This window comes from Acinonyx jubatus, chromosome C2, assembly GCF_027475565.1.
Source record: "Acinonyx jubatus isolate Ajub_Pintada_27869175 chromosome C2, VMU_Ajub_asm_v1.0, whole genome shotgun sequence".
Taxonomy (NCBI): Eukaryota; Metazoa; Chordata; class Mammalia; order Carnivora; family Felidae; genus Acinonyx; species Acinonyx jubatus.
In genome coordinates, this window is record NC_069384.1 from 131613798 (window position 1) to 131632260 (window position 18463).

At 44.7% G+C, this 18463-nt stretch overlaps 1 protein-coding gene across 3 annotated transcripts in view; it reads right to left on the bottom strand.

Annotated features, from left to right (window-relative positions):
• RFTN1 (raftlin, lipid raft linker 1) overlaps window positions 1-18463 on the bottom strand; it is a 207347-nt gene that overhangs the window by 187645 nt on the left and 1239 nt on the right. For all 3 annotated transcript variants that reach the window (XM_027061902.2, XM_027061901.2, XM_027061900.2), the window contains exon 2: window positions 71-223. In XM_027061902.2, the coding sequence (XP_026917703.1) occupies window positions 71-215 (145 nt within the window). In that variant the 5' untranslated portion in view covers window positions 216-223. The remainder of the gene's footprint in view (window positions 1-70; window positions 224-18463) is intronic.

Here is an 18463-nt window from a genome sequence, read left to right on the forward strand (position 1 = left end):
CACACACCTCGGGTGCCGGGCTGAGCTGAGCTCACCCGCCTCCAGGGGGGGCAAGGCCACCTGTACTCACCCGCACTCAGGGTAGTGAACTCCAGGAAGCGGTATTCGTAGGACACATCTATCTTGGTTTCCACCTGAGGCCTCTTTAAAGTTGAATAGATATTTCCAGGCCGTTTGTCATCACGTTTCTCTAACTTGTTCAATCCGCAACCCATTTCAGCAGCTGCAGCAGAAGCCAAAAAAAGGGACAAGGTGGGGGGGGTGATTTTTTTTTTTTTCTGAGATTTTGTTTTCAAGCACCATAGTGTAAAAGACCCCGTACTTCCCTGAAGACTACATAAAGGACCTCAGCCTTTAGGACGCCTGGAGTATAATTCAGAGGATGACCTGAACACCTGAGGAACTGTGCTCAGTACCCAGGCTGGCTTCTCTTTCTGTGAGGACACCATTACCAGGCATCCCGCACTTTTGTGATGACACCAAAAGCCTACTTGTCTTCTATCTTTTTCCCCTACCTGAGGAAAATAATACCTCAGAGCGCCTCAGTTCCACTATAATCTGTACACAGGATTAAAAAATGAGATCTTAAAAGCAATGTGGTACATTATGGTGTCAGCCCATCTGAAAAGAAAAGACAAAACAAGAGACGTGTCGCTTTCGCTGTGGTTGCTAAGAGAGAGTCAGAAGTTGTTGGTACAATTTCTAAACTCCGAAGTCCTTTCTGCCCTCACCAGCAATTATTTAGACAGGAATTTATATTCATAAAACATCTCTTAAAGTAGACGGTGGTATTTTTATCTGCTTCATCTAAAAGTCCCCCTTCCATTCTTTTTTAGAGCAAACCACATGAAATAACAGGACGCTTCCACTCTCTTAGAGAGTCGTTTTAGACCAAAATGAAGACTGGCTGAACACTAATAGCAGGCCAAGAGAAACTGGAAGCAGAAATGCACGTGTGTTAGAGTGAAGATCTGTGGCTATCGTTGGAAGGGAAAATGGAGAAATGCTAGAATAATGTGCATATTAGGGTGGGCTGAGCTCCCAGCCTTTCGAGGGCTTAAAAACAACGAAGTTCTCTGTTTATTTAGGCAGAATGACATTCACGAAATGACTTTTTATCCACTGCCCAGACTTCAGCAGAAGATATTTTCCTTTTGTGCGCTGAGCATGACCAATAATTCTTCCCCCTTCTCTGGCGTAGCGGAGCTGCCATTAGAACATATTTCACAAAAATATTAACTGGCCAAGAATATCACAAACAGAAACGTGGTGACTGCTTCCTTTTAGAGATAAGAATGTCCTTTAGCTTAATCCATTCACAAGGTACCCAGCTTCCTAAGGCAAACTGGCAAGCTCCAGAAAAACACAATGAACCTCAAAAAAGCAGTAAGTGTGTGGGGGAAGGGAAGAGTGGGAGAGGGTGGTGTCGTGACAACCAGGCTATACTTTTTAGTAATTAAAAAAAGTCTGGAAGGATGGATGAGAACAGGAAGGCTTACTTATGCCTTAATAAGGGAACATTAGTGTCCAAAGGGCCAGAGCAGACATGATTTATGTGCAATCTGCATGAACTGATTAACTTGTAAAATACTCTGTAGTTCTGCAGATATAATAGCTGATATGTACAGAGGCTGCATATTTAACTACTAAAAAGCAAGCCAAGGGGCATCTGCTGAGGCAAAGCAGAAGAGAAGTGGACAGGAAGGCTCCCGTGTACTGGGGAACAGGTAAACCTGGCAAGATGAGCACTGTTACCACCAGAACAGACATGGAAATAACCCAGAGACTCACCAAGTAAGTCACTCACACACGTACCTCCCTAGGAAAGAATGTGTGTTTGGGGCCCGAAAGAAAGAAAGAAAGAAAGAAAGAAAGAAAGAAAGAAAGGGAAAGAGAAAGAAAGAAAACTCTTCCTCAAAAATCCTCCCATTCTTGTTATCCTAATAAGGTAAATTCTAGCATTAGAGATTCATTCCTTTGAAATTAGAATCACTCTCCCTCAGGATCTCCTTTGAAACCACAAATACCTCCATGGGAAGGGCAACAAATTAAGCTTGTGGTAGCTTCTAACACTTTAGTATGATTTAACATCTTCTATAAAAGACAGGTTTCCTGACAATAGAGAAAAAAGAGGAGAGAATTACCAGGACGAGTAAAAAGACTCAGAAAAAGTTAAGGAGGTGGGGGATGGCAAGAAGCATCAGAAAAATTCTCCCAATTTACAACTTTAAGGTTTTAGTCAGACTGTCTCAACTTAAGGCCTCTGCCCCAATTCACTCCAAAGGGCACTGTGCTTATCTCATAGGATATGACAAGGCTATGGGTAAATCATCTCTGTGGTCTGACACAGAAAAGATAAACAGTACCAGCCAGCAGCAAAACTATAATATCGGTGAATCCTCAATGTCTCAAACTTTAGAGATTAATTTCTTTGGAATATGCACAATGCCAATTAAGCAACTGCTTTTATAGCATGACTCTCTTTGGGAAGGAAGACATATGAAGCAGTTGTGAGCCAATAAAACCTTAGTGTCAATTTGTTTTTCTTACTCTCTTGTGTTGAGGACCCTACCTTATTCACACCCAGCACACCTGTGCTCTGCCAACCCCCAACCCCTGTCAAAATGGTGAAGATTTTCACATCATTCTAAAACTCTCTATTACAGTGGGGCGCCTGGATGGCTCAGTAGGTTGAGCATCTAACTCTTGATTTCAGTTCAAGTCATGATCCCAGGGTCGTGAGAACAAGCCCCACATCGGGCTCTGTCCTGAGTGTGGAGCCTGCTTGGGATTCTCTCTCTCTCTCTCTCTCTCTCTCTCTCTCTCTCTCTCTTTCTCTCCCCCTCTCCCTCTGCTCCTCTCCCCTGCTTGAGTGCTCTTTCTAAAATAAAGTAAATAAATAAAATAAAACTATCTATTACAGTCCCTACTATGGCTCAAACCAGAAAAATCTAGCTCACACAATGGAGGAAAAATAAGATAGAACAGCGCCTGATGGTACTGTTTACTATGTGAGGTTTCAAAGCTCGTATTAGAATCCCACAAGGGGCCTGGGGCAGGGATGGGTACGGGCCTTTAAGGGCAGGGAGAGGTTGGAGGCAGAGGGAAGAGCGGAGGGAACTGCCAGATGCATGCATTTGGTGCCTGGTGTGGCTGCGCATTCCCTCCGACATTCAGGGAGCATCTCAGTGGAAGCACATCGGCCTCAAGGGTAATAGGGCAGAAAGTAAATGGTAAGTGTAATGGTTTCGAAATATGGCCCCCAAATCCTTTGACACGCCTGCCATTGAAAGGTGGGGTCTATGTCACCTCCCCTGAATCTGGGCTCCACAGTTGCCTGATCAATACAGTATGGCAGAACGGCACTGTGCCAGCTTCTGGACCCGGACCTTCAGAAACTAGGAGCACATACTTCTTGATTCTTGGGATGCCGACTCTTGGATCCCAGCCACCATGCCATGAGGGAGCCCAAGCAGCCCCACAGGGAGGCCCATTTGGAGAGGAACCGACAGCCAGCACCAACTTGCCAGCCATCTTGCTGGTGAGCCATCTTGGAAGTTGAGCCTCTGTCTCGGTCAAGACGCTGACACTGTGTGAGGCAGAGACAAGCTGTTTCCACCAAACTCTGCCCAAACTGCAGATCCTTGAGCAAAATACACCATTGTTTCTGTTTCAAGCCTCTAAGTCTGGGGATGATTCATCATGCAATATGTAACTCATTCACCAAGTTTGTTCAAAAAGACCATGGCCTGCTGCCTCCTCAGTAGACTACCAGTCGAGATGGCCTGCATTTAGAGGTTCTGCTTTAGCCACTCGCCCTTAGAAGGGCATTTTGGTTGTTTCCAGGTGATTATGAATAAAATGGCTATAAACATTCATGCAGAGGTTTTTAAGAGGACCAAAGGTTTCATCTCTCTAGGGTAATACCTAGGAGTGAGATTTCTGGGCTGTGCGGTAAGTGCAGGGGTCCTGTTAATGAATGATGCTTCTCTTTCCGCACTCAGGGCGGCCAGACGCTGACCCCAGGAGAGGCCTGGCGGAAGTGAGACCCTCTGAGAGACTGACAGATTAGCCCCTCTACCTCCTGCTCACTCTGCAGCATCAGCTCACTGGGTGGAATCATGAGAGTGGTGCTATTCCTGGCTCTTTCTCCTTTTGTTGTTGTCTATTTCTGTAAAGGACACATGCTAAAAATCACTTATGTGTGACGAGATTCTCCCGGTACTTTATCTGTGGTCCATTCAGCCCCCACAGCTCCACCCTTCCATATTCCTACGGTCACGTGAATCAAGTTAGTCATTTCATGTGTGAGTGGATCACTGACCAGCTTTGATTATATGACAGTCATACAGGACATTTTTTCTTTTGTTTCCACCTTTGTCTTCCCAGGAGACATCCCTGCACCTATGAGTATGGGCCTCTCAAGCATCAAAGAAAGTACCAAGAAAAACCTTCCAAAAGCTCTTCAAAGGTAAAGCAAAGAGAAGTCTTTCCCCATTCCTGTGGCAAGACAGTGGGGAAAGAGCCAAAATAAACATACAGTTCTCAAGCAGAAATTGACTAAAAGTAATTAAGAACTGGCTGCTGATTATGGAGGAAAGTAAGGTAATCACTGGGAGGTTGAGATCCTAGGCTGCAAGGAGAGGACATTAGACATTGCAAATGACCAGAAAGCAGAGATCCCTCAAATGGTGACACTCTGGAAAACCAACGCTTTCCGGATCAAACCCAGCATGAGGTGTGCCTTTGACACATGGGAGGCCAGCTTCATGCAGAAACTGTCAGCTCCATGAGGGAGGGAACTTTTCCAAGTTCATGAGTATGTGCATGCATTCATTCATCACGCGTTTATTAAGGTCTGCTTTGAATCTGGCCCTCAATTAGGAAATATAAAAATGGGAAGACCAGGCCCTGCTCTCAAGGAGATCAGAGGTAAAACGAGTAGAAAGACAATGAACAGAGCACATGGTGCAGCAGGCTGGCTGTTCTGGAAGTCTGGGCAGAGTGCAGGACATTCACCGAAAATCTCTGTGATATAAAACAGAGAGTACAGGGGCACCTGGGTGGCTTGGTCAGTTAAGCGTCCAACTTCGGCTCAGGTCATGATCTCACGGTCCGTGAGTTCGAGCCCCGCGTCGGGCTCTGTGCTGACAGCTCAGAGCCTGGAGCCCGTTTCAGATTCTGTGTCTCCCTCTCTCTCTGCCCCTCCCCTGTTCATGCTCTGTCTCTCTCTGTCTCAAAAATAAATAAACGTTAAAAAAAATTTTTTTTAAAACAGAGAGTACATCGCCACAGACTTGGTTCCAGAAAAAGCTGATCTGCAATGGGGCATGATACCCTGTGTCATTTTAAATGTTAAAATCTTAAGATTTTTATTTTAAAGTATTTCTAATTTGTTTCTGAAATGCTTCCCAACATGCCCATAAGACAACTAGAAAACCACTTCAAGAAAAATCACCACTTTGGGGTACCTGGGTGGCTCAGTTGGTTAAGTGTCCGAGTTCAGCCTAGGTCATGATCTTGCTGTTCCCGAGCTCGGGCCCCACGTCAGGCTCTGTGCTGACAGCTCAGAGCCTGGGGCCTGCTTCAGATTCTGTGTCTCCGTCTCTCTCTCCACCCCTCTCCCATTTACACCCTGTCTCTCTCTCTCTCTCTCTCCCTCTCTCTCTCTCTCTCTCTCTCTCTCTCTCTCTCTCTCTCTCAAAAATAAACTCTAAAGGGGCACCTGGGTGGCTCAGTCGGTTAAGCGTCCGACTTTGGCTCAGGTCATGATCTCACGGTTTGTGAGTTCAAGCCCCATGTCAGGCTCTGTGTTGACAGCTCAGAGCCTGGAGCCTGCTTGGGATTCTGTGTCTCCTTCTCTCTCTGCCCCTCCCCAACTTGTGCTCTGTCTCTCTGTCTCTCAAAAAGTAAATAAATGTAAAAAAATTTTTTTTTAAATAAACTCTAAAACAAAAATTAAAAAAAAAAAGAATCACCACCTTAAAAGATTATTTTTCAGTGAGGGTTTCTAAAACCTCAGTTTAAAGGTTCATTTTTACTATCAACTGGTGTACATGCATTTAAATAATGGGGCAATAAATGTAGTTATATTTTCAAACACAAATTAGTTTCATTAAGAGTGAGCCCTCATTTACCACACTTGCCGCTAATCTGTGGCAGGACCGTAAAGCTAATTTTTACAATTGCCAACAGCTCATGACAAGCAACCAGAGATGGGGCAATTACATGCAATGATGCTGGGTCAGCTGGCAAACTCATTTTTTATTTCCACACTCAAATCCCGTATTTGAAGCCTCAAGCATGTTTATTACATCACTCAGTCACCCAGAGTAAGAACTGATGATCCAAATTAAGACATTTTTACATGACAGGAACATCTCTCTCGCCCAGAAATGTAAATGGAAACTTGAAAATTCAGAGGGTGTCAAATCTTGATACCCTAGAAACACAGTCTACAACAGAAACCCAAGGATAACTATAATTTACTCGTTGAGGGATGGGCGAAATAGGTGAAGGAGGTTAAGAGGTACGAACTCCCAGTTATAGAGCAAAAAAGGCAGGATGAAACGTACAGAACAGAATACAGTCAATAACACTGTGATAACACTGTATGGGGACTACACGTATTGTGATGAGCACTGAGTAATGTCTAGAGTTGTAGAATCAGTATGTTGCACACCAGAAAATAATACAACACTGTATGCCAACTATACTTCAATAGAAAAATGTACCTGTTCAAACTGTTCCTGATTGGATGCCAAATATAAAGAATAATCTATATGAAACAGTATTATTTCCATGGTACCACTTCTTCTAGGTGTGGGTGTGTATAAATATGTTATCTATATTATAATATATATTAATATATAGATATGTACATATATATGTCTCCACCTTAAAAAAATTTTTTTTAATGTTTGTTTATTTTTGAGAGAGAGACCGAGTGTGTGAGGGGGGGAGGGGCAGAGACAGAGGGAGACACAGAATCCGAAGAAGGATCCAGGCTTCCAAGCTGTCAGCACAGAGCTCCATGCGGGGCTCGAACTCATGGACCGCAAGATTATGACCTCAGCTGAAGTCGGACGCTTAACCGACCGAGCCACCCAGGCGCCCCTCCACCTTCTTTTTTTAACTGGTAAGACACAGACCACAATGTTCCCAGAAATGTCCTCGGGGTCATGGGATTATGGGTGACATTCTTTATGGTTCTGTATATTTTTCAAATTTTCTGTGCTGCATACACATTATTTTCCTCATTGAAAACAATAAGAGGTTCCAAGATGACCCTGAATAATCCTCCCGGCATTCACGAGTGGTCCCCACCCACAGTGACTAGGGCTGACCCGTGTAGCCAGGAGGGCACTGCAGAAATGATGAGTGTGGTTTCCAAGGCTGGGTTACAGTGTTGTGGGTTCTACCTTACCCTTTCTTGGATCCCTCACTCTGGGGACAGCCAGCTGCCACAGTATGAGGACACTCTAATAACCCTATGGAGAAGTCCCAGGACAGGGAACTGAGGCCTCCACCCAAGAGCCAGCACTAACTCAACCTTCAGTCCCAGAATGGCCTCCAGCCCAGCCCACATCTTGACCATAACCCCATGAGACACCCCAAGTCAGCTCACCCCAGCTCAGCTGCTTCTGGATTTCTAACCCACAGAAACTCTGTGAGATAATAAATGTTTATTGATGTTTTTGGCTGCCAAGTCTGGGAGTAATTTGTTATATAGCAAAAGATAAGGAATACAAAGAGTATTTACATCGTCAAAGGAAAACACTTGCTTACCATCCCCCACCCACACATCTCAGTCTGGGTCTGATCCAGACCACCTTTCTGCCCTCCGCAGTCCCCATCACAAACACCCTTCTTCACTAAGCACAGCTCCCTCCCAGAAGAACCTGCTGCTCCAAGTGTGGAGCACTTGACCCAGCAGCACCAGGATTTCCTGGAACCTATGAGAAATCCAGAATCCCAGGCCTGCAGAACCAGAATCTACATTTCAATGACAAGTGATTCATTAACTTCTGAGCGGCAGTAAAGTTTGAGAAGCCCTGGGCAATGGGTTTCTCCGGCTGAAAACTCTAAGGGATTCTAACCGGCAGCCAGAGGTGAGAATCAACAAGCTAGGAACAAGTTCGGTTTTCCTCACTCCGAACCCTCTCCAGTCTCCTTCACCCCAGCCTCGGCCAGGCCCAGAATCCTTAAGCCTCTTGGCCAGGGCTGAGAACCCCAGTCGAAAACATGGCCCTGCGGACCCCCTTGATTCCACATCTCCATCTCTTGAACCTCTTTGTACCTCCGATGCCCTCTTCCCAGCCTCACTGCTGTCCTCCCAAACACAGGCACACCCCTAAATTTCTATCCCCAGCCCTCATTCTGTCTCACTCTCTTAAAATCATTTTCAGTATAAACCACTTCGGACATATAGATGAAGATAACAAAATGAGACATCTCTGTACCCAGCACCAAGATTTAACAAATGCTTACATTTTACTTTATTTACTTCACATCTTTTATTTTTGAAGAAATGAGACCTTTTTTGAGAAAGAGAGAGAGAGAAAGCACGTGCGTGAGTGTGGGAGGGGCAGAGAGAGAGGAAGACAGAGGATCCAAAACCGGCTCTGGGCTGACAGCCGGGAGCCCAATGCAGGGCTGGAACTCAGGAACCCAACTGTAAGATCATGCCCTGAGCCGAAGTCAGACACTTAACCAACTGAGCCACCCGAGTGCCCCAAAAATGGGACTTTTGAAATGCGGTCCCCATGCCCCTCCTTTCTCCCCTCTTCTAACTCTGCTTTTCCTGTAACACCTACAACAATACATGGCAGAGGTTCTGAGACTTTCCCGTTTCACAGCACCTTTAGTGTCTCTGTATGTTTTCCACTGCACCCCCCCAGCTAAAAGTAATACTTACAGTTCCACTTACGAGGTAGTTAGGTGCAAACAACATAATAATTATTCATGTCCAAACAACTTATTAGCCTTTTGGGAAAAAAAAAAAAGCAGCACACAAAAACTGTAAGAATGAACCTTTTTATTTCATTCCTAAGTTATCACAATGACTTACTCATGGGATGTGTGCATCTCTCGGGCACCATACGACCTCTCAAACCCTGTAATCACACTGGACACCACCATCTTCATTTGCCTGTTCCTCAAAGCGGTTTCTTAGCAACCACCAACACGCAGCTTCGTAGAGATAGGACGTCATCAAAAGGAATGCGATGCTGTCTAACCTCATACTGTAAACTACCCACAGACAGTAGTTAGTGTGCTATCTAACATGTCGAGTGCCACTCTGTTCCCCTCATTAAAAGTAAAAAGCCCTTTTGCCCCGCCCTCGCTAGTTTGCTGTGGTGCCTTGGGGGTGCTTCAGTACAGAGTTTGGGAACCTCTAATATGTGGTAGTGTTGTATATGCTCAAAAAAGGCACATAAATGCTGTCCTCTCTGCCTTAGCCCGCATACCCCTCTCGTGGGCCTTGCTTTACCTGCTCTGGGCAAAAACCTTCCAGTCTCCCTCCCAGCCTGATGAACTCCAGGTGAACATGCCCAAGGACCTGTTTCGGTACCTTAACCTAGAACTTTGCCAACACTCTCAATGAATATGCTCCATAGGGAACTCGACGCCTTGCCCATCAAGGCCTGTTCTCTCTCCTAGGTTTCTTGCGTCTGTGGGGAGTTCCCCTGTCCTCATAACATCCAGGCTCAAAACACCAGGCAGCAGCCTGCTCCTGCCACTGTCCTCACTGCGAGAGCCGGCCTGGAGCTGAGTGCTGGCGGAAGCCTTTCACTCCACCACCTCATTCTCTGCGCAGACCCGCCCACCCTGAGGATGGTCAGAGGACTTCCTTGGTCTCTCATCCACTAATTCCTATCCTGGGCTAATGCTAGAGCAACCATTCTGTGCCCTACAAGTGGCTCACAGAGCATAAGAAACATATACTGCCCAGCCTGGAGTCCTTAGCCTCAACCTCACCCCTAACCTCCTTCCCCTCCCCAGTCCCTGGTTGTTCCTCTTCAAGTATCATGGGGTCAGGTTATACGGGGCTAGTGCTACCTTTTGTACACACTGAACATTCTCCAGATACCATTCCTTTACCTCCAGTGGAACCTCCCCCTGACACTCTTTTCCTTTCCATCTCGACCCTCTGTCTTAGGGCTCTCCATAGAAACAGAACCAACAGGATAGTGTGTGTGTGTGTGTGTGTGTGTGTGTGTGTGTGTGTGTGTGTGTGTGTGGAGGGGGAGAGAGAGAGAGAGAGAGAGAGAGAGAGAGAGAGAGAGAAGGCAGGGCAGATGTGTTTTAAGAAACTGACCCTCAAGTGATTGTGGGAATTGGCAAGTCTGAAATCTGCAGGGCAGGCCAGCAGGCCAGAGACCTAGAGAACAGTTGATGTTACAGTCTTGAGTCAAGCAGTCCAGAAGCAGGATTCCTTCCTTCTCGGGAGATTTTAGACTTTTCTCTTAAGTCCTTCAACTGACTGGGTGAGGCCCACCCACATTATGGAGAATAATCTACTTTACCCAAAGTCTTTTGCTTTAAATGTTAATCACATTAAGAAAGAAACATCGCCCACAGCAACACCTACACGTTTGACCAAAAACTGGGTACCATAGCCTAGCCAAGATGACACATAAAATTACCCATCACATCCTCCTTTATTAAAGCACTTACTACACACAAAGCACCATTCCACATGCTGAGGATACTAAAGCGATACAAAAGACGTTAAAAAAAAAAAAAAGGGACAACGCTGCACTCATGAAGGACCTTACCTTCAGGAGCAGAGAAACAGACAATATACAAATAAAAATAATACATGAAATTCAATTTTAAAAGTATGTTAGGTGTGCCTGGGTGGTTAAGAATCTGACTCATGGTTTTGGTGCAGGTCATGATCTCATGGTTCATGAGATCAAGCCCCACATCAGGTTCTGTACTGATGGCACAAAGCCTGCTTGGGATTCTCTCTCTTCCTCTCTCTCTCTCTGCCCACCCCTGCTCATGTACTCTCTCTCTCTCTCTCTCTCAAAATAAATTAACATTAAGAAAAAAATTTTAGGGGTGCCTGGGTGGCTCAGTTGGTTAAGCATCTGACTTCGGCTCAGGTCACAATCTCACAGTTCCCAAGTTTGAGCCTCACATCAGGCTCTGTGCTGACAACTCAGAGCCTGGAGCCTGCTTCAGATTCTGTGTCTCCCTTGCTCTCTGCCCCTCCCCCGTTCTCTCTCTCTCTCTCTCTCTCTCTCTCTCTCTCTCTCTCTCTCAAAAATAAATAAATATTAAAAAAATTATTAAAAAAAGGAAGAAAAAATGTTTAAAAACTACATCAAATAAAGAAAAATAAGGCAGGGAGGAGGGATAGCAAGCATGGGGGAAGATGCAATTTTTAAAAACAGGATGATCAGGGATGGCTTTACCCAAAAAGTGATGTTAAGTGAAGTCCTAAAGAGACCATGGGATAAAGGGGATGGTGTACCAGGCAAGGGGGTGGCGAGTGCAAGGTTCCAGGACCTGCCTGGGGAAGGTGGGAGGGGGTGGCTGCTGGTGGCACATGAAATCAGAGAGGCCTGGGAAGGCAGGTTGTGTGGGCTATGCAGGTGGGGGTAAGGACTCCCTGAGATGGGATCCCCTTGAGGGTTTCAAGCCAAGGGAGACACGATCACTCTGGCCATGACTGATGGTGGAAATGGAGAGACCAGATGATGATGGGGTATGAGCAACAATCAAATTCTGGATATATTTTGAATGTAGAAAATGGGACTTATTGGTAGTTTAGAAATAGGGCATAAGAAAAAGAAGGCATCCAAGCCACCTCTAGGGTCTATGTATGACCTGAGCAACTGGAAGGCTGCAGGGGCCCCTTCTGATCTGGGGATGGCTATGGGAGGAAGACACGGGCTTGTTTTAGATGTGTTAACTCCACTGGGTAGAGGTGTGGGGTAGGCAGCTGCAGGGACCAGTCCCGAGCTCAAGGGAGAGATCTGGAACTTTTGGTAATGCCTCATCTGTCCATGTGACATCCAACTTCCAAAGGGAGCAATCATCTCTTCTTCATCCCCAACAGCAGCTATCCCAAGGCCCTGCTCCAACAGATGCACAATAAGTATCTACTAAGCCAACATCCTTTAAGACTAGGACAGACACTTATCATCTGGTAAAGGATGGAATATTTGGAATATCTGCATGTCTCTCTCAAGTTCACCTTTTTTTTTTTTAAGTTTTATTTTTTTAATTTACATTCACATTAGTGTATGGTGAAACAATGATTTCAGGAGTAGATTCCTTAATGCCCCTTACCCATTTAGCCCATCCCCCCACCCACACCCCCTCCAGTAACCCTATGTTTGTTCTCCATATTTATGAGTCTCTTATGCTTTGTCCCCCTCCCTGCTTTTATATTATTTTGTTTCCCTTCCCTTATGTTCATTTGTTTTCTCTCTTAAAGTCCTCATATGAGTGAAGTCATATGATATTTGTCTTTCTCTGACTAATTTTGCTTAGCATAATACCCTCCAGTTCCATCCACATAGTTGCAAATGGCAAGATTTCATTCTTTTTGATTGCTGAGTAATACTCCATTGTGTGTGTGTGTGTGTGTGTGTGTGTGTGTGTGTGTGTGTGTGTATACATCTTCTTTATTCATCCATCTAGGGACATTTGGACTCTTTCCATACTTTGGCTATTGTTGATAGTGCTGCTATAAACATGGGGGTGCATGTGTCCCTTCGAAACAGCATGCCTGTATCTCGTGGATAAATGCCTAGTAGTGCAATTGCTGGGTCATAGGGTAGTTCTGTTTTTAGTTTTTTGAGGAACCTCCATACTGTTTTCCAGAGTGGTTGCACCAGCTTGCACTCCCATCAAGTTCACCTTCTTCAAAACAGAGTACAGGGGTTGGGTGCACACGGTCTGGAGCCAGACCGCCTGGGTTCAAATCCCAGTCTTTACTTGCTAACTAGGTAACTTTGAGGAAGCCACTCAACTTCAGGTTTCCCAATTATAATATGGGGATATACACACAATCCACTGGCAGGGTAAATAAGTTAATATTGAACAGGACTTACAAGAGCTCAGACACATAGAAAAGGCAGTATAAATGTTAACCATTATTAATATTATTACTGGTATCAGTTGTTATCCTTTGTAAAGATTCCTTTTGACCTGCCTATGGCCAAAATTACACCTCACTGCAAAGGGTGCTTATACAGTGTTCCGAGAAAGTGGAAAAATTCCAAAAGCGCTCTCTAAATTACAGAAGTGTTTAAATGAACAATCTGATTTCTTGTACTTGGTATTTCTGAAATTTGGTAATACATGATTCAGACACATTCCATTAACCGCCCTCTGTGATTAGCCAACTCTTTTCCTTTTTAAAAATTTTTTTAATGTTTATTCATTCTTGAGAGACAGAGACAGAGTGCAAACAGGGGAGGGGCAGAGAGAGAGAGAGAGACAGAATCCGAAGCAGGCTCCAGGCTCTGAGCTGTCAGCACAGAGCCCGATGTGGGGCTCGAACCCACTAACCGTGAGATCATGACCTGAGCTGAAGTCACGCGCTTAACAGACAGAGCCACCCAGGCACCCCTAACCAACTCTTTTCTTATCCATCTTTATGGATAAGGTCTACTATAATAATTTCTTCAAACTTAGCAATTTGGCAGCCATTCCATAAAACTTGAAGGATTCCTCAGGAATCCGCAATTCCTCAAGATGAAATACAAAGTAGGAAATTTCAACACACACACACACACACACACACACACACACACACACACACACACACGGATGGAAGCTGAAAATCCTCTGCGAAAAATAAATGCTCACCATCAAGGGGGTCTGCCTACAGAACAACAAAAGGGGACATTTTAGTTATAAAAGCCAGATGGTTTTCTGGTTGAAAAAGTGTGAAAACATCCAATACGGTTACATACACAAAGTAACTTAAGAGTTGGTCAGTATCAGACGAGGGAGGCAACACACAGCTGATGTGGACTTTCCACCACTGGCTCGCCTTGGTGCCCCATGACACCTGAGGGCTAGAGTCCCCTCTCCTTTGAACCACAGAAGAAGGGCAAGCCAGGGCACTATCCCCCTCATCGTCTGGTGCAACCAGGACACGGAAGCTGCCGGGCCCTCTCCAGCACTCCCTATGCCACAAAGGCAGTCAGACCCAGGAAAACTCCAAAGCAAAGCCCTCAATACCCCCAAACAGTGTCTCCTCCATCTCAGTCTTGGCAGGTAGCCATCTTGCGTAGAATGTGACCTGATTTTCTAGCTCTTTGGTTCTGGCCCCGCTGAGAGCCGATTCTTCTTCCTGAATTCAGCCCAGGTGGGGAGTAAGTCACACAAATGCATATTTAAAAGCTCAACCGAATTCTTATTTGGAGAGCAAAGAATTAACAAGGCTCAAGCAGTGGCCATCACTTGCTTGCTGTACGGATCTTTTCACAGAAAGCATCCTAGTAAAATATGCAATGATAATAATGAAAGCCCCTTTGGGGGGCCAGGAGAAAAGGGAAACTCAAATTTATGTCGAAAACTGAATATGAATGGGAAAAAAGATCACACACATGCAAAACCTTTAAAAGGTAAACATAAAAGAAATGTCTGGCTAAATTTATCTCTTTGTCAGTGAAAAATAGCCTAAGCCTTAGCCAAGGGTGTTGCCAACTCTTCAACTAAAGGAAAAGGGAGAAATGCTTACTGTAGAGCAGCACTATCAAATAGGGCTTTCAGCCATGGTGAAAATACTTCACCTCTGCACTATCCAACTCCAATGCCAATAACCACATGTGGCTCTACAGTACTGGAAATGTGGCTAGTGAGACTGAGGAGCTGAACTGCAATTTTATTTCATTTTAATTCACTTTACATTTAAATGCAAATAGCCACATGTATCTGGTGGCCACTGAACAGGACAGCTCAGCTACAGACCCTCAAAGTCAACAGCTGGCAACATCTTTCTTTTCTTCCAATAAAACTAAAATCGTACTCAACGGACAACATTGTAAATTGTCACCAAAATAATTAGTATCTCTATACAGGCCCGGCTGCCCCAAACCCAGAAAGCAGAAAAGAAAAAGAAATGATTCCAGTGTGTCATTTCTTGCAATGCTGTTGTGCCCTACCCAGTTTATGTTTCTACTATACCATGGCCTCACGTTTTTGGAAATCTTTGCTTGTAGACGTAATCTCCTTTGCAAAACCATAACATCACAGTGTCTTCCCTACATCTAGGAAACACGAAAAAGTCAACTTAGGGCAAGTTACTTAACCTCACTAAGCTTCAGTTTCCTCAAGGCTAACGTGCAGATAAGAATAGTACTTGCCTCTCATGTGGATTAAATCCAAAGAACGCACGTAAAGTGCCTAACAGTGTTGGCAAAGAGTAAGCATCGGGGGGTTAATTATTATTTTGTTAATAATACTGTAAAATCTGTAATGAAATAAGAACAGTGCTACTAGAATGGAAGTTTACGGTTGGCAAGTCTTCTGAGGTGGGAACACTTTGAATCTGTTTCCCAGGCTATGGTTAAGTAACCTCTAGTGAAGTACATCTTGGGGCCCTGACATCTTGGCACTCACTGTCAACCTCCAGATGGGCAATCACCCAGACGGGTACCATCATGAGTCACCAGTCATCGTTTAGCCAATGTTTACTGTGCCCCCATTCTGTGGCAGGCACTGTCCTAGGCTGTCAGATCAGAACAGTCCCCAAACGGGGCAATGTCTTGAGACTCTATACTATCTGTCATCTGAGCCCACTGAGACACCTTGGCCAGATGCAAATATTTCATTCTGGGGTGGCAAGCAGTCAGGGAGGCTCAATTCCTGTTCCTAAATCAGTCCACACTGGATTCGGCTGCTGGTCCACAGAATGGGACTAATGGGTAAGAGGACCTGAGGGGAACCGACCCATTTTCTCAGCCAGGACGACAAGAGGGTGTCGATAGGTCATGTTTCTCACTGACAGTCCAAATCACTTTAACAGGAAAGCTGTTTTCTGAGCCTTCAAAAAGCCAAATCTGATCTGCCTCACAAAGCAAACACAACCGCGTTCAGCAGCCAGCTGCGCAAGCCGGTGAAATCCAACGGGAATCTCCTCCACCAAGTTCACATCAACTAGACCAATACGTCAGAAATCCCCCAGGAGTTTCTAAGCAGAAGTGTACTGGAATTCTGTGGGGTGTGGGGGTTATTTTTCTTTATATAGAAAGCACTCAATCAATCTTCTTTCACAACCAAGGGTACATTCCCCTGTGGAATTTCCTTCTCTGAAGATCTCTACAAATAAAATATTTGTCTGATCATCTGCAATAATTTAAGTGTAAACTCATTCACTGGCAGAGTCAGGGATTTCTTACAGCTGCTCCACCTATGAAAACAATGTGTTTCGCACTGTCTCGAGCGTCCAATTTCTGTACCCTCTAACCCCCAAACACTGGTCAAACCATGCTCTTGACTTTGGGATAGGAAAATAGGGTTGTCGTATCTGGACTCCCATACTTGTATTCTTTGCTGGTGGGACTGTAAAATGGTACAACCGTGTTGGAAAAAGATCCCGCAGCTTCTTACAAGGTTCACATCCACCTCTTCTATGACCTAACGATTCCACTCTTAGGCATTTACCCACGAGAAATGAGAACATATGTCCCTAGGAAGACTTGTCCACAAATATTCATAGCAGCTTCATTCACAATACCCCAATAACCTGGGACTGACTCATGTGTCCATCAACTGGGGGAATATGTTAGCAAACTGTGATATGGACATATCCTGGAATATAACTAAGCAATAAAAAAAGACCAAAATACTGACATATACAACATGGATGAATCTCAGAAATATGCTTAGTGGAAGAAGCTTTACACAATACTGCATAATTCCATTTATAGGAATTCAAGAACAGACTAAACTAACAGTGGGAAACAATCAACAGTGGTTGCCGCTGAAAGGGGGAATGGGGATGAGGAAACTTTCTGAGGTGATGGTAATATTTTCTATCTTGACAGAGACTAGGATTATACAGGTGTACACATCTATCAAAACATTATGCAAACATGACTCTCAACATTTGTGCATTTCATTGTATGTATATAAATTTTACCTTAGGGGTGCCTGGGTAGCTCAGTCAGTTGGACGTCCTACCATACGTCTCGCCATCCGTTAGTTCAAGCCCCGTGTTGGTCTCTGTGCTGACAGCTCAGAGCCTGGAGTCCGCTTGGGAATCTGTGACTCCCTCTCTCTCAACCCCCACCCACTCACGCTCTGTCTCTCTGTCTCTCAAAAATGAATAAACATTAAAAAATTTTAATTTTACCCTAAAAAAAATCACAAACATATAATGAACTCTGAATAATAAAATGTGCACTGAACTGTTTAGAAGTGACCTATGCCAATGTCTGTAACTTACTTTAAAGGGCATAAAATAATAAGCTGGGACTGATGGAGGGATGAATAAATCGCCAGATGTGTAATAAAGCCAATATTGCAAAATTACACCCTAGATATGTGTATTTGGGTAGTTACTGTTCTTGCAAGTTGTTTATATTTTTTAAAAATGAGATAGGTCAGGGAAAGAAAAACTCATAGTGCCCTCTCCTTAGCCCACCAAGTTAGAAACTTGACAAGATACCCATGCCCACCAAGCCATGGGCCCACATAGTTTCAATTCTGCTGCAGAGTGAAGATTGGAAGAATACAAGTAGCTTTACAGGAACTCACATCACTCATGCCAAAGATTTTCTGCCTGTTTCCCTACAGACAAAGCAATTATTTGAACGGAAGCCAAAAATTCCTGCTCAAGAGGGAGAAAAAGAACTCATTCCCAATTTGTTCTCTTTCAATTCCTGCACCAATCTATTAGCGAACTGCACAACACTCCACTTCCATTCGCCCCAAGTCCATTAAGTCAAAAGACTAACAAAGAAAAACCAACCCAGCCACATGATATACAGAGGATAATGCCCCAGCTCTCAGGGCCAGAAACCCCACTGAAGGCAAAAGAGGATGCAGAGTCAGTCTGAGGTTCAAGTGATTTCAACTGAGGTTAGCACACACGCACCAAAGAGACCTAAACAGCTTGTTGCTTAACCCCTCCGTGGGATTTGGTGACATCTGGGGTCACTTGAACTTGGTAGGGAATTCAGCTGTTCAGAGATACAAATTAGGAATCCTGGCAGCCAGGGACAAGTGGGGTGCACAGCGTGCCCTACCCACAGACCCAGAGGTCACCCACATTACTCCCGCTTTCCTTCCTGGCACGGCCTCAGTTATCCTGAGATGACACACGATGGCAGGGGCTGAAGACGCCTAGTCTGACTGCGCGCCCAGCATCTGAAAACAGCTGTGCCAATTACAAGAAGGGACTGTTGCTGGAAACCCAGGGCAGCCACTCAAATATAGAGATTTGTGCCGGATTAAAAAAAAAATATATATATATATACACACACAC